Source organism: Bos indicus, chromosome 23, assembly GCF_029378745.1.
Source record: "Bos indicus isolate NIAB-ARS_2022 breed Sahiwal x Tharparkar chromosome 23, NIAB-ARS_B.indTharparkar_mat_pri_1.0, whole genome shotgun sequence".
NCBI lineage: Eukaryota > Metazoa > Chordata > Mammalia > Artiodactyla > Bovidae > Bos > Bos indicus.
Genome location: NC_091782.1, coordinates 13,648,555 through 13,670,455, shown reverse-complemented (window position 1 = coordinate 13,670,455; position 21,901 = coordinate 13,648,555). Strand labels below are relative to the sequence as shown.

Genomic DNA, 21,901 nt, shown 5'->3' with positions numbered 1-21,901 from the left:
TGGAGAAGCTCTATACAGTCAACAAAAACAAGACCAGGAGCTGACTGTGGCTCAGATCATGAACTCCTTATTACCAAATTCAGACTTAAATTGAAGAAAGTAGGGAAAACCACTAGACCATTCAGGTATGACCTAAATCAAATCCCTTATGATTATACAGTGGAAGTGAGAAATAGATTTAAGGGCCTAGATCTGATAGATAGAGTGCCTGATGAACTATGGACTGAGGTTCGTGACATTGTACAGGAGATAGGGATCAAGACCATCCCTGTGGAAAAGAAATGCAAAAAAGCAAAATGGCTGTCCGGGGAGGGCTTACAAATAGCTGTGAAAAGAAGAGAAGAGAAAAGCAAAGGAGCAAAGGAAAGATAAGAGCATCTGAATGCAGAGTTCCAAAGAATAGCAAGAAGAGATAAGAAAGCCTTCCTCAGCGATCAATGCAAAGAAATAGAGGAAAACAACAGAATGGGAAAGACTAGGGATCTCTTCAAGAAAATTAGAGATACCAAGGGAACATTTCATGCAAAGATGGGCTCGATAAAGGACAGAAATGGTATGGACCTAACAGAAGCAGAAGATGTTAAGAAGAGATGGCAAGAATACACAGAAGAACTGTACAAAAAAGATCTTCACGACCCAGATAACATGATGGTGTGATCACTGACCTAGAGCCAGCCATCCTGGAATGTGAAGTCAAGTGGGCCTTAGAAAGCATCACTATGAACAAAGCTAGTGGAGGTGATGGAATTCCAGTTGAGCTCTTTCAAATCCTAAAAGATGATGCTGTGAAAGTGCTGCACTCAATATGCCAGCAAATTTGGAAAACTCAGCAGTGGCCACAGGACTGGAAAAGGTCAGTTTTCATTCCAATCCCAAAGAAAGGCAGTGCCAAAGAATGCTCAAACTACCACACAATTGCACTCATCTCACATGCTAGTAAAATAATGCTCAAAATTCTCCCAGCCAGGCTTCAGCAATATGTGAACCGTGAACTTCCTGATGTTCAAGCTGGTTTTAGAAAAGGCAGAGGAACCAGAGATCAAATTGCCAATATCCGCTGGATCATGGAAAAAGCAAGAGAGTTCCAGAAAAACATCTATTTCTGCTTTATTGACTATGCCAAAGCCTTTGACTGTGTGGATCACAATAAACTGTGGAAAAAATCTGAAAGAGATGGGAATACCAGACCACCTGACCTGCCTCTTGAGAAATCTGTATGCAGGTCAGGAAGCAACAGTTAGAACTGGACATGGAACAACAGACTGGTTCCAAATATACGTCAAGGCTGTATATTGTCACCCTGCTTATTTAACCTATATGCAGAGTACATCATGAGAAACTTTGGACTGGAAGAAACACAAGCTGGAATCAAGATTGCCGGGAGAAATATCAATAACCTCAGATATGCAGATGACACTACCCTTATGGCAGAAATTGAAGAGGAACTAAGAAGCCTCTTGATGAAAGTGAAAGAGGAGAGTGAAAAAGCTGGCTTAAAGCTCAACATTCAGAAAACGAAGATCATGGCATCTGGTCCCATCACTTCATGGGAAATAGATGGGGAAACAGTGGAAACAGTGTCAGACTTTATTTTGGGGGGCTCCAAAATCACTGCAGATGGTGACTACAGCCATGAAATTAGAAGACGCTTACTCCTTGGAAGGAAAGTTATGACCAACCTAGATAGCATATTCAAAAGCAGAGACATTACTTTGCCAACAAAGGTCCGTCTAGTCAAGGCTATGGTTTTTCCTGTGGTCATGTATGGATGTGAGAGTTGGACTGTGAAGAAAGCTGAGCGCCGAAGAATTGATGCTTTTGAACTGTGGTGTTAGAGAAGACTCCTGAGAGTCCCTTGGACTGCAAGGAGATCCAACCAGTCCATTCTGAAGGAGATCAGCCCTGGATGTTCTTTGGAAGGAATGATGCTAAAGCTGAAACTCCAGTACTTGGGCCACCTCATGCGAAGAGTTGACTCACTGGAAAAGTCTCTGATGCTGGGAGGGATTGGGGGCAGGAGGAGAAGGGGACGACAGAGGATGAGATGGCTGGATGGCATCACTGACTCGATGGACGTGAGTCTGAGTGAACTCCAGGAGTTGGTGATGGACAGGGAGGCCTGGCGTGCTGCGATTCATGGGGTCGCAAAGAGTCGGACATGACTGAGTGACTGAACTGAACTGAACTGAGCATGTCTCTGCCAGCCAGAGTCAGACCCAGTATTCCCCACAGCCAGCCCCTCCCATCAGGAAGCTTGCATTAGCCTCTTATCCTCATCCATCAGAGGGCATATAGACAAAGTAAGAACTACAGTCCCACAACCTCCAGAACAAAAACCACAATCACAGAAAGCTAACCAAAATGATCACATGGATCATAGCCTTGTCGTAGTGAAGGGGCTTGTGTAACTCAATGAAGCTGTAAGCCATGCTGTGCAGGGCCACCCAACACGGATGGGTCATGGTGGAGAGTTGTAACAAAAATGTGGTCCATTGGAGAAGGGAATGGCAAACCACTTCAGTATTCTTGCCTCAAGAATCCCATAAACGGTATGAAAAAACAAAAAGATACGACACTGGTAGATGAACCCCCTAAGTCGGAATGTGTCCAATATGCTACTGGGCAAAAGCAGAGAAATAGCTCCAGGAAGAGGGCTGGCCAAAACAGAAATGATGCCCAGTTGTGGATGTGCCTGGTGGTGAAAGTCTGGTGCTGTAAACAACAGTATTGCACAGAAACCTGGAATGTTAGATCATGAATCAAATTAGATGTAGTCATGCAGGAGATGGCAAGATTGAATGTAGATTCTTGCTGCTGCTGCTGCTAAGTTGCTTCAGTCGTGTCCAACTCTGTGCGACCCCATAGACGGAAGCCCACCAGGCTCCCCCATCCCTGGGATTCTCCAGGCAAGAACACTGGAGTGGGTTGCCATTGCCTTCTCCAAGACATCTTAGGAATCGGTGAATTAAAATGGATGAGAATGGGTGAATTTAATTCAGATGATCTACTGTGGGCAAGAATCCCTTAGAAGAAATGGAGTAGCTCTCATAGTCAGCAAAGGAGTCCAAAGTACTTGGGTGCAACCTCAAAAACAGCAGAATGATCTTGGTTCATTTCCAAGGTAAGCCATTCAACATCAGAGTAATCCAAGACTGTGTCCCAATCACTGATGCTGAAGAAGCTGAAGTTGACTGGGTCTATGAAGCCCTAAAAGACTTTTCTAGAACTAACACCAAAAAACAGATGTTCTTTTTATCATAGGGGATTGGAATGCAAAAGTAAGAAGTCAAGACATACCTGGCATGTAACAGGCAAGTTTGGCCTTAGAGTACAAAATGAAGCAGGGCAAAGGCTAACAGAGTTTTGTCAAGACAACACACTGGTCATAGCAAACACCCTTTTTCAATAACACAAGAGACCGCTCTACACAAGGACATCACCAAATGTTCAATACCAAAATCAGATTGATTATAATCTTTGCAGCTGAAGATGGAGAAGCTCTATACAGTCAGCAAAAACAAGACCTGGAGCTGACTGTGGCTCAGACCAGGAGCTCCTTATTGCAAAATTCAGGCTTAAATTGAAGAAAGTAGGGAAAACCACTAGGCCATTCAGCTATGACCTAAATCAAATCCCTGCTGATTATACAGTGGAGGTGAGGAATAGATTCAAGGGATTACATCTGGTAGATAGGGTGCCTAAAGAACTATGGACAGAGGTTCCTAACAGGAGGCAGTGACCAAAACCATCCCCAAGTAAAAGAAATATGAGAAGGCCAAAGTGGTTGTCTGAGGAGGCTTTACAAAATAGCTGAGGAAAGAAGAGAAGTGAAAGGCAAAGGAGAAAGGGAAAGATGTACCCGACTGAATGCAGAGTGCCAGAGAACAAGAAGAGATAAGAAGTCCTTCTTCAGTGAACAATGCAAAGAAATAAAAGAAAATAATGGAATGGCAAAGGCTAGACATCTCTTCAAGAAAATTGGAGGTTATCAAGGGAACATTTCACGCAAGGATGGGCAAGATAAAGAACAGAAATGGTAAGGACCTGACAAAAGCAGAAAAGATTAAGAAGAGATGGCAAGAATACACAGAAGAGTTGTGCAAAAAATCCAGATAACCACAATGTTGTGGTCACTTACCTAGAGCCAGACATACTGGAGGGTAAAGTCAAGTGGACCTTAGAAAGCATTATTGTGAACAAAGCTAGTGGAAGTGATGGAATTCCAGCTGAGCTATTTAAAATCCTAAAAGATGGTGTTGTTAAAGTGCTGCATTCAACATGTCGGCAAATTTTTTAAAAACTCAGCAGTGGTCACAGGACTGGAAAAGGTCGGTTTTCGTTCCAGTCCCTAAGAAAGGCAATGACAAACCATGTTCAAACTACTGTACGACTGTGCTCATTTCACATCCTAGCAAGGTAATGCTAGGCTAAAAATCCTTCACGCTAGGCTTCAGGATTACTTGAATCAAGAACTTCCAGATGTACAAGCTGGGTTCAGAAAAGGCAGAGGAACCAGAGATCACAACATCTGTTGGATCATAGAGAAAGCAAGGGAATTCCAGAGAAACATCTACTTCTGCTTCATTGATTACGCTACAGCCTTTGACTGGGTAGATCACAATAAACTGTGGAAAATTCTTAAAAAAATGGGAATACCAAACCACCTCACCTGTCTTCTGAGAAACCTGTATGCAGGTCAAGAAGCAACAGTTAGAACTGAACATGGAACAACAAACTGGTTGGGAAAATTGGAAACAAAGTACATCAAGGCTGTATACTGTCATTCTGCTTATTTAACTAATATGCAGAGTACATCATGCAAAATGCCAGGCTGAATGAATCACAAATGAGAGTCAAGATTGCCAGGAGAAATATCAACAACGTCAGATATGCAGATGATACCACTCTAATAGCAGAAAGTGAAGAGGAACTAAAGAGCCTCTTGATAAGGGTGAAGGAGGAGAGTGAAGAAGCTGGCTTAAAATTCAGCATTCAAAAAACTAATGTCATGGCATCCAGTCCCAACACTTCATGGCAAATAGATGGGGGGAAAATGGAAACATTGACAGACTATTTTCTTGGGCTCCAGAATCACTGTAGACGGTGATTGCAGTCATGTAAGTAAAAGATGCTTCTCCCTTGAAAGAAAAGCTATGACAAACCTAGACAGCATATTAAAAAGCAGAGACATCACTTTGCCACAGAGGTCCATATCAGTTCGGTTCAGTTCAGTCGCTCAGTTGTGTCTAACTCTTTGCAACCCTGTGGACTGTAGCACGCCAGGCCTCCCTGTCCATCACCAACTCCTGGAGTTTACCCAAACTCATGTCCATTGAGTCGGTGATGCCATCCAACCACCTCATCCTCTGTCATCCCCTTCTTTTCCTGCCTTCAATCTTTCGCAGCATCAGGGTCTTTTCAAATGAGTCAGCTCTTCGCATAGGTGGCCAAAGTATTAGAGCTTCAGCTTCAACATCAGTCCTTCCAATGAACACCCAGGACTGATCTCCTTTAGGACGGACTGGTTGGATCTCCTTGCAGTCCAAGGGACCCTCAAGAGTCTTCTCCAACACCGCAGTTCAAAAGCATCAATTCTTCAGCACTCAGCTTTCTTTATAGTCCAACTCTCACATCCATACATGACCACAGGAAAAAACCATAGCCTTGACTAGACGGACCTTTGTCGGCAAAGTAATGTCTCTGCTTTTCAATATGCTATCTAGGTTGGCCATAACTTTCCTTCCAAGGAGTAAGAGTCTTTTAATTTCCTGCCTGTAGTCACCATTTGGTCCGTATAGTCAAAGCTATGTTTTTTCCAGTAGTTATATATGGATGCGAGAACTGGACCAAGCTGAGCAACACAAAATTGATGCTTTCAAATTGTGATGCAAGGAGATCATACCAGTCAATCCTAAAGGAAATCAACCCTGAATATTCATTGGAAGGACTGATGCTGAAGCTGAAGCTCCAATATTTTGGCCTCCTAATGCGAATAGCCAGCTCACTGGAAAAGACCCTGATTTGGGGAAAGACTGAAGGCAGAAGGAGAAGGGGATGACAGAGGATGCGATGGTTGGATGGCATCACCAATTCAATGGGCATGAGTTTGAGCAAACTCTGGGATATACTGAAGGACAGGGAAGCCTGGCGTGCTGCAGTCCATAGCGTCGCAAAGAGTTGGACATGACTTAGCGACTGAACAACGACAACAATAAATATGAGTAGTTTAGAGAATATTAATAAAACAAGTGCCCGTGTACCTATTGCCTCACTTGAGAATAGAATAAGACCAAAAGTTGAAGCCCTTCCAGGATTTCATCTTGGAAATGAAATCAATTAATGTTTAGACACATTGGTAGGGGTCCCTCAAAGATTTCATATTCCTCTTTCACATACAAGTGAGCATAAATTTTGTGTAATAATTCCCTGGATTTCCTTTTTATCTTACATTTGTATATGTACCCCTAAACAAGTTGTATTTTTAGTTTTGCCATTTTAAAAAACTTTGTGTAAATGAAATCCTACACTGTGTTTTTCTGTGCCTTGCTTTTTTTCACTCAGCATTGCTTTTTGATTCATCCATTTGGATATGGCTGTGGTTTATTAATCTCAATCACTGTGTGGTTTCCCATTGTACTAATATTTTGTAGTGTTTGTATCCATTCTGTATTTTATAGGGTATCATGTTTCTTTATAATAAAATTCTTTAGTGTTAATTGTCGCATATGATTTGGTTTGTTTCAGCCTTAGGTTCAACTTTTTAAGAAACTGTTTCGTATGTGTTTTAAATGTGTTCATATCTCGAGGTAGTCAATATGCTGTAATTTTTGTTTTATCATTGATAGTAATTAATTAATTTTGTTTGTAGCAAACTACTGGGATATATTTGGCTTCTTGATGCTGAATCTTGTTTTGGATTCACAGTTCCCATGGAGAACGTTGCAACAATCGCCGATTGTGCCAGTGTGATTGAAGGAGTCAGTCGGAGCCGAAATGCCTTGCTGAATGGGGACACTAAGAACTATGACTGGGATTCTGGTTATACGTGTCATCAGCTAGGAAGCGGTGCGATTGTGGTTCAGCTGGCACAGCCCTACATGATCGGGTCAATACGGTAAGAAGATTCCCTGTCATTTATTACTTTTAAAATGGAAGATACATGTGCAAATTGTGTTTTGGTACATTGGAGATCCCAGTAACTTCAGTGAAGATCCTCCTCTGTTCTTGCCTCTAAATGTTGAGAGGAGGGGGTGGAAAGAAAGGGAGGGACAAAGTTATACAAGGTGTTTGTTTGGATTTTCTGATGATGAGATGCACCAAAATGACTAGATGCAATTTGTGGAGGGAAAGGACCAGGTCTCTCCCTGGATATGGCTTAACCTTCAACTCATGTCTCAGTTTGTTCTGGTTAGGGACTTACAGGATAATGTCCAAAGAGGCTATATGGAATCAAAACTCATTTTCAACTCTAGTAGATGACTTTATATATGAACCAAACATATCTGAGTATGAAACCTGGTACTAAAAGACCTTATTAATAGTCTTCATGTCTGGACTTTTGGTTGTTGTTTTCATTTTGTTTTGGTTTGCCTTAAGAAGGGAACTTGAATCCAGTATTGCTTGATTTGTAGGATCATGTTATTTTAAAATATAAGACTGGTGACATCCCCCAGAGGATATACTTTAGTTCAAGAGCCATCTGGATCTTGAATAGGCTTCCCGTTTTTTTTTTAAGTTCTAAGAGGTCTCTGAAAGATTAATGTGTGTGTGTGTGTATGTATATGCACACACACAATATTAATATGCATATTAATATATATATAAAACATAAGAATATTTTACACTGTGTCTTAACCTTCCAGAGGTGGAGGTGTTGGTGAGCCGTGACTGCCTCCCCCACATTGTTCTCCACCACAGTTGCCTTATGGTTTCCTGTTCTCATTTTAAAGTTAAAATTTGTAATGAAAGAAATAGCACAAAAAATAAGGTATTGTTGTTGTTCAGTCGCCCAGTCGTATCTGACTCTTTGTGACCCCATGGACTGCAGCACACCAAGGCTCCCTATCCCTCACATCTCTCAAAGTTTGCCCAAGCTCGTGTTCATCGCATCAGTGTTGCCATCCAGCCATCTCACCCTCTGACTCCCTCTTCTCCTTCTGTCCTCAATCTTTCCCAGCATCAGGGATTTTTCCAATGATTCAGCCATTCACATCAGATGACCTAAATACTAGAGCTTCAGCTTTACCATCAGTCCTTCCAGTGAGTATTCAGGGTTGATTTCCCTTAAGATTGACTGGTTTGATCTCCTTGCTGTCCAGGGGACTTTCAGGAGTCTTCTCCAACACCACAGTTCAAAGGGATTAATTCTTTGGCACTCTGCCTTCTTGACTGTCCAGTTCACACAACTGTACGTGGCCACTGGGAAGACCATAGCCTTGACTATACAGATCTTTGTCATCAGAGTAATGTCTCTGCTTTTCAACACACTGTCTAGGTTTGTCATAGCTTTCTTGCCATGAAGCAGTTGCCTTCTGATTTCGTGGCTGCAGTCACCATCCGCAGTGATTTCAGAGTCCAAGAAGAGGAAATCTGTCACTACTTCCACCTTTTCCCCTTCTATTTAGCATGAAGTAATGGGGCCAAATGCCCCCCCCCCTTTAATATTTAGTTTTAAGCCAGCTCTTTCACTCTCTACCTTTACCTTCATCAAGAGGCTCTTTAGTTCCTCTTTGCTTCCTGCCATTAGAGTTGTATCTGCATATCTGAGGTGTTTGATATTTCTCCTGCCCATCTTGATTCCAGCTTGTAACTCATCCAAGCCTGGCAGCAGACACCCCTGTTGTATTCCTTTTTCAACCTTGAACCAATCAGTTGTTCCATACAGGGTTCCAACTATTGCTTCTTGACCCACATACAGGTTTGTCAGGAGACAAGTAAGATGTTCTGGTATTCCCATCTCTTTAAGAGCATTCCACAGTTTCTTATGTTCCACACGGTCAGAGGCTTTAGCCTAGTTAGTCAAACAGAGGAAGATGTTTTCCTGGAATTCCCTTGCTTTCTCTATGATCCAGCAAATGTTGGCAATTTGATCTCTGGTTCTTCTTCCTTTTCTAAACCCAGCTTGGACATCTAGAAGTTCTTGATTTGCATAATACTGAAGCCAGGCATGCAAGATTTTAAGCATGACCTTACTAGCATGGGAAATGAGTGCAATTGTCCAATGGTTAGCACATTCTGTAGTACTACCCTTCTTGGGAATTGGGATGAGGATTGACCTTTCTCAGTCCTGTGTCCACTGCTGGGTCTTCCAGATTTGCTGACATAGTGAATGCAGCACGTTGATGGCATCATCCTTTAGGGTTTTGAATAGTTCTACTGGAATTCCATCATATCCACTAGCTTTATTAACAGCAGTGCTTCCTAAGGCCCACTTGACTTCACACTCCAGAATGTCTGGCTCTGGGTGACTGACCACAGCATCACAGTAATCTGTTTCATTAATATCCTTTTCGTACAGTTCTTCCATGTATTCTTTCCGTCTCTCCTTGACCTCTTCGGTGTCTACTAGGTCTCTACTGTTTCTGCCCCTTATTGTGCCCATCTTTGGGGGAAACGTTCCCAGGTGCCTTACTGTTTCCTGTTCTCATTTTAAAATTAGTATTTGTAAAGAAAGAAATAGCACAAAAAATAAGGTAGTAGGATTCTAATAGGCAAAGGTTTTGTGATGTTCAGGCTAATAGTACAGAAGTTAAGTCTGCTTATCAATTCCTGAGGTACACTGACAGTTGATGCTGAATTTCTTGGAGAATTCATTCTGTTAATTTCTTCATTTAAATTGTCAACCTCTTTACATAAAGGGTCACGTACAGGCTGAGTACTCTGGGCAACAAATCACAGATAGAGAAGCTGTGAATTTGTCCTGCAGGCCCGAGAGCTCACATTGTGCTTCAGAAGGGGAAGGAGACAAGCCACATTCAGTCTGGACAAAATAGAAGTACAAATAAACTTCTTTCAGCAAACAACACCCCCTCCTTCCTTTTTCTTAGCTGCATGCATTAACTAATCATGAGCCACCTATTTAATAAGTCATTCTAGAATCCTTGTCATAAACGGTGTGAAACTTATCTGCATATTTCCCATTACAATCTTTTACTCTGTACTTTAAAAATCTGGAAAACAGTTGTCCTTCTCTTGTTTTATAGTCTCCACAATTTCTTGAAGATTACCAATCGTGTCTCTGAGATTACAGCTGCAATTTCTTTCAGCAGGGTTGTTGTGTAACTCATCTGAGCAGGAGACTTGAAATCATTTAAATTGACTGGATACTCTCTTTCTTTCATTTCACTGTTTGGGGCTTCAATTTTCTCTTTATTATGTTTGTTCTGCCATTTCTAATTTGAAGACCCGTCTTCTTGCCAACGAAGATAGAAGCAAACTGGCTGCTTAGCAGCTCTGCCCATTCTCTTTTAACGTTTCCTGTATTCTGTCTGCTTACCTGGTACCACACATCTCCCTGCCACCTAACACTGGTCCATGTGCATCTGAAAGCAAATGTCAGAAATGGAGTCCCACCCTTCTCCTCTTTCCCTGTTCAGGTTGCCTCATACTGTGATTTTCTCATCTCATTTGGTATACCCCACCCAACCATCCATCCACTGAGTCAAAAACATCTTCCTGGATTCCTTCTTTTTCCTCACCTCCCCCACAGAACCGATCAGCTGTCAGTACCAGCTCCTATATATCTCACAGATCCTCCTGTCTTCCCCACGTCCACTGCCATCACTGTAGCTGCACCTTTGTAAGTTCTCTTCTCTGTCTAGCTCTCCTTTCCCTACCTGCAGCCACCTCCCACACTGTTAACACAAGTCTGATATGGTCCTGCCCCTTCCTCAGAGGATTCATGGCTATTATTTGCCTTCAGGAGAAAGTTCAGACAAAGGCATTAAGAACTTGTGGCTCCCTTCTGTCTGTGCAGCCTGTCTCCTGCCTCTCCTCCCACCCCCACACGTACTATCTCAGCCTATCCAGCTACTTGCAGTTCTGCACGTCACCCTCTCTTTCCCTTCAGTTCTTTGAACATGCTGTTCTCACTGCATGTGTATCTCACTGTCTTCTCATCAGTTCTTCTGACCTGGCTCTATGACCCCTTTAAGACTTCACTCCTTTGGGAATGCTTCCCTAACCTTCTGTCATCTCCTGGGCTGATTCAGACATCCCTAGTCAGTGTATTGTGTGTAATTCCTCCCAGGGCATTTGTCATGTTTGTATTATAATTGTTTACTTACTGCCTCCTCCCAGTCTCATCTGATATATAAAGCCTGTGGCAACTCAGAATAAGCGTTCCTTGACAAATTGAATGTGCAGATGAGGTAGTCTATCAATAAAAAAAGGGGGAATATAGCAGAGATATAGTGGGAGATCTAGAATTTTAGATCCAGCAGGGACTTCATGAGGTTGTTGCCACGGTGACGACTCAGAGAGAGACAAACAGGCTTTTTGTGTGGCAAGGCTACCTTGGCTTCTGGCTCTACTCAAAGAATCACAGATGTTGAATCTAACTCCAGAAAAAGGTGTCACTGGAACTTAAGAGAGACATGAGAGAACAGTCCCATTTGGTTTTCTTTAAAAGTGAAGTGAAAATGGTTCTCCCAAACAATTTTTCTTTTCCTGACTCAGAGAGGGTTGGTGAATGTGAGTACAACCGAAGGCAGAATTGTGTATCTCAGCACTGTGTGAAACCTCCATCATCCGTAAGCCTGGCTATTGCTTTTGCAGTGAGAAAATCCATGCAATTGAAGCCCCAAGTAACTGGCTGAACACGCAAAGAGACACGTCTCTAGGAAACTAACATTATGTTGTGAGGAACTGCATTTGCATCTTCTGTGACATGCTCAAGAAGAGGAAAGGGAGAAGGATTTCTCCACTGCCAATGCCTGTGGGCAACGGTGGATATCTTGGCAGGCCATGGTTAGCAGCAGCTGATGTGTCCAGATAGCTGCTTATTGACAAATAACAGGTTGATCAGTCAGTGACCTTTAACCCCCAGCTTCTGCTGTTGGTGATGACTCAGTTGCTCTCCTAGTCACTGTGTCCACAGAAGCCCAGTGATTCTGAATCAGCACCTAAAGGGAGAGCATTCCAGAGCTGGGTGACCAGCATTTTCTCCAGCCAAGAGGGAGGAGTCTGGCAGTCCTGGAACCTCTTCCTCTGGAGGTCCAATCACATGGTACGCTAACTGTAAAATTTCAGGTTTCTTTGTCGATGGTGAACACGGAGGCAAAGGTCTCAAACATGGATTATCTTGATCATTGCATTCTTTATTCCTAAGAAAGGACAGAGTTACTGCGTGGGTAAGATTTCTCTTGCTCGTGTGTTTTCACCCATGCCGTTTCTTTCTTGCCTGAGAGTTTCCCCTGTAGCTGGGTAGACAAGCAGAGCTTCTTGGCAGACAATGACCAAGGCTAACAACCATCTGTGAGACCCTAATCCTGCTAGTGCGTCTGCTACAATAAGTACCCTTGGGGGTCCTGAAAAGGCAGACCTGGAAACATGATCTCTGATCATCTCCTCCTGCCTCCATTTTCTTTCATTCACTCAACAAACATTTATTGAGCCTTGTACTAAGTGCCAGGCACTGTTTAAGCCCTGGGGATTCAGCACTGAGTACAGAAAACAAACATCAGTGCTCTCGCAGAACTGACAGTCTTATTGGGAGGAGGCAGGCAGTGGTGGATATCCAGTAAACAGCACTATTTGTAACGTGTCAGATATTTCAGAGATGGAACCATCAGGAGGGAGGACTTGGATGCGGAGATACTGCAGTTTTAGATTGGGTGGTCGGGGAGGCCTCACCTTGCAGAACCAGAAGGCTGGAAAGGGCAAGCCGCTTGGGGACCTGGGGGATGAGCCTCACAGGCAAAATGCCAGGGCCCTGCAACAAGCATGTGAGCGCAGAATAGGCGAGGCAAGTTCAGGAGCGGCAGAGAGGCCAGGGTGACTGGAGCACAGTGACGGAGGGAGAGCGACAGGCGAGAGGCGGAAGGGGGTGTTCAGGGCGACAGCCCTGAGATGTCTTGTTACTGTTTCTGTTAATGTGTTCAGTCACCAGCTCCCGGAACCATTCCACCGACCGCCGTATACCCATCGCGGTGTTTTGTTAGCTCTGTTAGAGGAGAGGCTTCTTTACTGAGGAGGGGAGGGCGGAGCTGGGGAGCCCGCATGCCTTTGGAAGCTACCTTCTTTGTTCCTGACCGCCTTTGTCCAACCAGCTCCCGGGAAAGAAGCAGGAGGCTAGGACGCCTTGAGTTTATATGAAACTTTCTCCCCATCCTTGGCATTTATTTCTCATCCCCAGGAGCCAGAGCAGGCAGTTTAACTTGGAAATAAAGGCGTTTGTCTTTGTTGTTGCTAGGTTTACAGGCACAATGGAAGTTATTCATTTTGAGAGGAAATGAGAGAAATTGCCTGGAATGTGCCTTAAAAGTGGGTAACTGAGTAGTAATTATATCATTTTCATGCCATTTTAAAAACATTAAGATTTAAATAACAGGAAATCTTCAGAGGCCTGACCACATAAAAATAACTAAGGTAGAGTCATAGTAACTAACCTAATCTACCTGATGTCTTATAGTCCCTCTGTTGCCTAAGGTTAAAACTTACTATCTTTCTGCTTGCTAATCATGATGTCCTTTTAAGTGTTTTGAGGTTAGTATGAGAAATCACATATGCTGCACATTAAGCATGCCTATCGCCCAATCTTTTTCAGCTAATAAATGACAGCACTTTGTTTGAAACCCTAATTATAAGATAGTCAATTAAATTAACAATTCTTACATTAGCTTGAAAATGATGGTTTTGTAATTGATATGAGCAATACTGTAAGTAAAATACCCATAATGCTTTAACTAACCTAATTGTGAGTAAGTAGGCTGTTGAAAGATTGAAACAGCACAGATAGATGAAGCTAAATAAACCCACAGCCTTCCTGGGTGTTATGAGGATTAAGGAGTTAATGACACAAAAATATTTTGAGTTCCTCAAATAACATTTCCTCAGTTGGAAAATATTATATGCATATAGTATGTTAGAACAAAATGAATCTATCCCAAAGTATGTTCTTGGTGGATATTCATAGTCTCCACCAAGTTTGTGGGGGTGACTTAGTTTGTGGGGATGACTTTGCAATAGGGGAAAAAAAAAACACAATTCTGCCAATGAAAAAGTTAATCTGCCACAGAACTTCTGAACCACAAATTAGTTTATGCCTTGCAGTTATTAAGCATGGATAAAACAAAACAATAGCAAGTTGATCCTTGAAAAAAACACCTAGATATGCCACTGTGGTCCTTATTCATCCCAACATATTTTTCCTTCCTTTTGAGCTTTTAAGTCCGTGCTCAGTTCAGCTGGCCTTTCACTGTTGTGTGACTGCAGTCATTCCGGGTTATCTATTCAGGCTATAAATTAGAAATCCAATTTTTTACTGCAGTTTTTTCCTTCTTACCTCTGCTGACCACCCCACCAAACTATTGCTCATCCACTTCCCTCCCACAGGACAGGCACAGAAAAAAAGAAGAACCACAAACCATACCATTTTTGCCCCATTCAGTAGCTCCAAATGAACGCCTAGTCCAATAAGGATGGGGAGAGAAATTGAGCCAATGACTCAAGTGATGCTTTATAGTTATATGAGTATTTGCTACATGTGTGCTGTCCTCAAGTTCTCATAGTCCCACAGATAATCTCAAGTTGAAGATAGTGATTGTAGTATTGAGATGAACTTGGGTCTTCGCAGCAATTTCCAAGTGCCTGGTACAGTTCTCCATGCTGTGAGTACTCAATAAACACTCATTGACTGAGCTGACAACATAGTATGTTAGTGCCACAAAAGGGAGTCCTATCTATCAACTAAATTGGACATCATATTTGCTCAGTGTGTCTGTTCTAAGCATATGTGAGGAAACTGCTAAAGATCTGGCATCTCCCACAAATGACTAAGATGAAGCTCTGGTGTTAGACACTGACATGAGCACAGGTAAGGACGGCTGCCTTGCGTTTCACGCTGCTTCCATTTCGTTCTGTCTGAGTGCTACGCAGGCAAGCATACTTTTATTTACATTAGGAAAACCTTCTTTGTGACCTAGAGAGCTAAAAATTTCCTTTTTGTAGTCTAAAGAATACAACAAATATCTAAAAATATGACTCTTCTGGCTTGGATTAAGATTGCATATAATTCTAGTCAAAATTGGAAAGATATTTTACACAATTTGCTCCATATCAGTCATGCTGAATGTCATCTGTCACAGCCTTGAACCAGAGAATTCTTCCTTGTCTTGCTGATCCATGATTTATTTACCAAGCGTAGTTTCTCTCACAGCCTATCTGCATTGCACTAAAGTCTTCTCTTATCACCCTCAGACCTCAGAACTCTGGTTCCCAGAACAATTGTTGAATAAAAAATTTTATCTGTGGTTCCCAGTAGATGCTAGAGTCTGAACCGTGTGAACACTAAGGGGACCAGAAATCCTGGAGCCTAGAAACGATAGCAGAGTTTGGGGGAACAGTAAATATGTCTCAGCTAGATTCATCCTAGAGGTATTTCAAGACCAGAAAATATTACTATGGCAACTCAGTTGCTTGTTAAAAATACAGGAAGGGGACTAGAATTCAGATATTCTTTGGAAAAACAGGAAAGGTTAAATCTTCCCCCCAAAAAAGTGTGTGTATGTGTGTGTGTTTGTTTATGTTTGATTTATCTCACATGTCAACCATTTATCTCCCTTGAGCGATTAGAGAACTTGACAACTAGTCATCATAAAATATAGCTGAATACATGAAAAGAAAAGTCCTTTCAGTTTTCAAAGATTAACCCATCAAGAAGACGTTTTTACAGAGGATATCAACCCCATTGGACCCAGTATTTTATGTGCAAATATATGTTTAGTAATTATTCAGAATTGTTATTTGAGACCCCTCTAAAACAAATACTTTACCAGTAGTGTTTTAAACAATCATTTTAATAAACTGGAACCATTTACCTTGGAAGATCAAAGGAAGGGAAAGCATCAACCTACTCCTGTGGTTTGAGTCTGGTGATGTTTTAAAGGCTGCTTCCTACAGGATTGGCCATGCTGTGTCACAGAAATGTGGCTGTTCTCATGAAGGCTAGCAGAAGTACAGGGCTTTCAGCAAACTGACCAAAGTTTCTACAAATTTAATACATCAAACTGCTCAAATCTATCTTTTGAGTATTAAGGAAATGAAGTTGTTTTGAAATCTGATGAAGGATCACCTTCATTTAAGAAATTACTCCTTGAATTAATACAACACAGTAATCTATCTTTTAAAACCTTCAGTCCTCAGGTACTCTCAAATCAGATTTCCCAGCCACCACCAGGAGCACACATTTGTCACCTTGTGAAGATGCTTTGGGTGATCTCGGTAGCACCTGGTGTCTGTCTGTCTCTACGCCTCTCTCTCTCTCTCTCTCGACTTTACGCTTGGTAACCTGGTAACCACAGAGGCACTGGACCATAACATCCTTGCATCTCTGGTGAAGGACAAGCAGAAGCGCAGAGATCAAGAACAACTGTTCCACCTCCCCTTCTTCTCCATCCATCCACCTCCATTGTGCATCCTTCTCTTAGAAAGAGTGATTATGATGACAGGCTGGTTGGTGCCCTTACAGGACTACTTTGAGCAACTTGCCTGGACACTCAGGGCCTTAGGTGGGGCTAAGAAATCTTTTTTTTTTTTTTCCTGTTGTGTTAAGGATTCAGGGGGTGGCAAAGAGTCAGACAGGACTGAGACTGAACTGAACTGAACCACCTCTTTCAACAATGTATCAGATTCAGTATAAGGGCTATTGGTTACATAGATAAATGCAGAGTGTGCTTTTCCTTCTGCCTGGATTTTCTTTCCTGTGCCCTTAAGAGCAAGTGGTAAGGTTCCTTTTTCTTCCTTTTACCTTATGATGTCTGAAACTATGTCCCTCAATGATTATGACATTACCAGCCTTGCTGCATTATCCTTTTACTGTAACCAAATACCAGTCAAGACTGTTTCGATTTTCCATACAATTTAATGGTCCTTTTAGTTGTTGTGTCTTTCAGTAGCTCTGGAGGTTTAGCTGCTTCAGTGTCTCCATTTAAAATGTGGAGAGACTGCAGTATAACTTGAGATCCTTTTCTTTTCTCCACCGTGAACATGGCAATTCCAATTTTTTTTCACAATCCTACAGAGCCTCTTATGGCCTTAAAAAGAAGGTGAGAGAAGGCATTGTATCTTCTGGTTCAACCCACCCTCATTTCCTGAGGTAAATTATAGAAATTTTTTCATTAAATGTTGTGGCTCAGACTTGACAACATTTATTTTTATTCCTAGCCCTCATGTGCTCCAAAGAAGCTTGCATTTGGCTTCAAATAACAAAGAAACTGATTAAGAAAGACTATTTATTTATTTATGGCTGCACCATGCTGCTTGTGGGATCTTAGTTGTTCCCCGACCACAGATTGAACCTGGGCCCTTAGCAGTGGAAGTGTGGAGTACTAACCACTGGACAACCAGGGAATTCCCAAGAAAGACTTTTTAAAAATGTTTGCTTTTTAAAAATTATTTGGTTTTGTTTTGCTTTTGTTTATCTGTTTGGTTCTCACATAAAAAGTATATGGGTGGGTGGCTGCTAAGTATTGGTTCTGCAGTTCAGTGAGCTTTTTGATTATCTTGGTCTTTTCCCCTTGTATTTTTGCCTCAGAAAAACAAGACAGCTGCTACAGCTTTAACTACCACGTCTGCATTTAGGCAGGAAGGAAAAGAACAAAGGGAAACACAAACTTTTAAGTGTGGAGAACCCTGACAGTCACGTCTGTCTCTTTTTATTAGGAAAATCCAAAGCTTTATTTGAAGCCCTACCTAGCCAACTTCCACTTAGTTACTAGGTAGAACTGTCATGCCATCAGCCCTAGCACGGCTGGCAAAGAAGTTGAGGGTCATAGCAAGGAGTTGGCTCATCCAGTCAACAACTCTGCTGCAGACCCTACCTCCTGCTTGACTTTTCACATCTGCTTTGGGATTTTTATAAATCTCCATATTTCATATGCTCGGTTTATTTTTAAAAAACAGCTTTATTGAGATATTCATATAATGTATAATTTGCCCTTTTAAAGTATATAATTCGGTATTTTTTTTTCCTATTTACTTTTTAAAATGCCCACAGCTTCTGGATGTATCTAAAATAGTAAATATGATCATTTTACTTTATATTATTCTCAGTTTCAGAAATGTCCTGTAAATAAAAAGCGTATATCTGCTTACTGGGTAATTCTTACCCAAAATGAGAAGCATTACTGCTTATCTATATTTGATTTCTTATTCATGAAATTTACCTCTTGGAAAAAACTAAGTTTCTGTTACAAACTATTACCAGCATTTAATTTACTGCAATTGGTCTTCATGTTTTACCAGCACAGTGAAAGTGGATGTACCTAATAAAATTTGGGAAGCAGGCAAGATCCTAAGTGCCCTCAAAAGGAAAATACATTTTATTTGGTGTGGTTTTATTCTAGCTAAGTGTATTTTAAACATTCCTGAATTTTTTTTCAAGTTGGCAGTCCATATGGAATCTGTTAACCAGACATATTTGATTAACCAAAATACCTGTTTACCTATAACTCAGGTTAGAGAGACTTGACTTTTTTTCTGTACATATAAAATTCTAATACCAGGACTTGACTGCATATCCATGTTATTTTGTAATGGTAGGTTAATTATGTCAAAAGTCCAGCTAGAGATAACATTTTCAGTTTTTAACATCTGGAGTTTAAACAGTCATGCCCATCAGCTCTAGGGTGAAAAGATACATTAAAAGACCTCTGACTTTCCAAGGGAATATTGGACAATAACTATCTTATCACATCCAGTCTTCTCCTAAGTTCTTAGAATGTGCTGTTTGTAAGATTACAGTGAATATTTCTGGTTTTTGGAACTTTTGAAATGAGAAGTACAGTAAGTAGAGAGTGGTTGTAGCAATACTACAATTCTGTCTTGGGAGAAAAAATTAAAATACCCTCTTCTTTCCCTACCATGGTTTCTTGTGCCTTCCCCATCCCCGTTTTACTTCTCCCCCAAATGGGGGTCTTGGTCAGAGCCTTCAGTCCTTTTCCAGGGGAGATACTGATCGGATGTGTGAGTCTGCAGGAGTGAGAGGGGCCACAGTTCAGTAAGCACTGCTTGTGTCTCTTGTCTTCCACTGGGTCCTAAGTGGCATGGCCGGGACTACTTCTGCTAATTCTTCTCTCCTCTCTGTTCCTACCTCTTCCCCATCTCTCTCTCCTCTCCTCTATCTTCACAACAAGCAGACACAATCTTTCTTCTCCTTGGACTTTCTTATTTCCTTTTTTATCTTTTAGGGTGGACAGGGTAAGGTTACTACCTCAGCCCAGGGTAGTTCAGGGCTAGGTAGGGGGGACCATGATCTGTGCTGTACCCACTCTGCCTCGGTGGTACTAGAAGGTGTATTAAGTTGATCCTTCCTCCATTTGGGAGTGGTAAGAAGCAAGTTTTGTGAGTGGAAGAAGGGACAGAACAGACCTCCTAACTTGCTTTGGGTGAAGCTATTTAAGCATAACCAACTTGAGTATGCCGTGCCGTGTCTTACGTCTCTTGCATTAGAGTTTGGGGACAAAATTCTACTAGCAATAAAGTGTCCCTTTGCTTCCCACTTTCTGAGACTTTCCTTGGTGGGTGCTTACCTCAAGAACCTTGTGGGAAGGGGTAGCTGTGGTCTAAGATAATAGATTTTGTTCCTAAGTCCCTTAGGCATATATCATTTAATTGTCCCCTGATGTCTAATGCAAGCCCTTGTCAACTTTTTTCTCAATATCTAACTTTCTGTAATCACTTCATCTGTGAGGATTAAAGTTGTGTTCCAGCTCTGACTATAGCCCGCCAGGCTCTTCTGTTCATGGAATTCTCCCAAGCCAGAATATTGGAGTGGGTAGCCATTCCTTTCTCCAGGGGATCTTCCTGACCCAAGGATCGAACTCAGGTTTGATCTGCATTTCAGGAAGCTTCTTTACCATCTGAGCCACCAGGGAAGCTGAATAATAAAGCATCTATAACCAAATTGTATACTTATTATGAAGTTCATAATAGTCCTGTTAGAAATAGATAAAGCATTATCTATAAAGAATTGTTTGAGAATTAGCAGTAACCCAGTGAATAATATCTTGTTGATAATAGCATTCTTGGTAGAAGGGTAAATTGCTTTGTCATGATTGTGTTTGCTGTAGTGGGATTTTAGCTGTGTATTTTAGTCTCAGAGAAAAAGGAAAGAATTTATGGATATTATTTGGAACTTTTGGGGAAGAACATTGAAATGGAGCCCATCCATTTAAAGAGTCCCTTGGACTATAAGGAGATCCAACCAGTCCATCCTAAAGGAAATCAGTCCTGAATATTCATTGGAAGAACTGATGCTGAAGCTGAAACTCCAGTACTTTGGCCACCTGATGGGAAGAACTGACTCATTGGAAAAGACCCTGATGCTGGGAAAGATTGAAGGCAGGAGGAGAAGGGGATGACAGTGGATGAGATGGTTGGATGGCATCACCGATTCAATGGCATGTCTGAGTAAGCTCCGGGAGTTTGTGGTGAACAGGGAAGCCTGGTGTGCTGCAGTCCATGGAGTCGCAAACAGTCGGACACGACTGAGTGACTGAAGTGAACTGATTTAAAATTATTTTCATTAAAGATTCCAAATGAGTAGCTGTGTTAAAACACTAAGCACTATAAGGTTTTTATTGTTCTGTGATCATACTGCCCTGGTCAGGTATCTTGTAAGATGCTTTTTATAACCCCAGTAGACAGCACTGGAGAGAGAGCAAGGGGATAGAACCTTACAGATTCATTGTCTCCTGGTGACTGATAAACAACCCTGTCTGTCTAATTGGTGTGGTTTAGTCTGTGGTGTCATCTTCCTGAGATAATAGTGTTTTACTGCTGTCATACTAACTGCCTTATCGTTGACCATATAACTTTTGTGTGTTACCTATTGACTTTAATGCTCAAAATCCTCCAAGCCAGCCTTCAACAGTACATGAACCATGAACTTCCAGATGTTCAAGCTAGATTTAGAAAAGGCAGAGGAACCAGAGATCAAATTGTCAATATCTGTTGGATCATCAAGAAAGTATGAGAGTTCCAAAAAAACATCTACATCTGCTTTATTGACTACGCCAAAGCCTTTGACTGTGTGGATCACAACAAACTATGGAAAATTCTTCAAGAGATGGGAATACCAGACCACCTGACCTGCCTCCTGAGAAATGTGTATGCAGGTCAAGAAGCAACAGTTAGAACAGGACATAGAACAACAAACTGGTTCCACATAAGGAAAGGAGTACGTCAAGGCTGTATATTGTCACCCTGCTTATTTAACTTATATGCAGAGTACATCATGTGAAATGCAGGGCTGGATGAAGCACAAACTGGAATCAAGATTGCCTGGAGAAATATCAATAACCTCATATATGCAGATTGACACCACCCTTATGGCAGAAAGTGAAGAAGAACTAAAGAGCCTCTTGATGAAAGTGAAGAGTAAAAGAGTTGGCTTAAAACTCAACATTCAGAAAACTAAGATCATGGCATCCAGTCCCATCACTTCATGGCAAATAGATGGGGAAACAATGGAAACAGTGAGAGGCTTTATTTTGGGGGGCTCCAAAATCACTGCAGATAGTGACTGCATCCATGAAATTAAAAGACACTTGCTCCTTGGAAGAAAAGCTCTGGCCAACCTAGACAGCATATTAAAAAGCAAAGACATTACTTTGCCAACAAAGTCTGTCTAGTCAAAGCTATGGTTTTTCCAGTAGTTGTGTATGGATGTTGAGAGTTGGGC

The 21,901-nt window shown here is 41.7% G+C and overlaps 1 protein-coding gene across 5 annotated transcripts in view; it reads left to right on the top strand.

Moving 5' to 3' along the window:
* The window catches only part of BTBD9 (BTB domain containing 9), a 414,263-nt gene that overhangs the window by 302,317 nt on the left and 90,045 nt on the right, over positions 1–21,901 (top strand). For all 5 annotated transcript variants that reach the window (XM_070777439.1, XM_019985625.2, XM_070777438.1 and 2 more), the window contains one exon: positions 6,925–7,114. In XM_070777439.1, the coding sequence (XP_070633540.1) occupies positions 6,925–7,114 (190 nt within the window). The remainder of the gene's footprint in view (positions 1–6,924; positions 7,115–21,901) is intronic.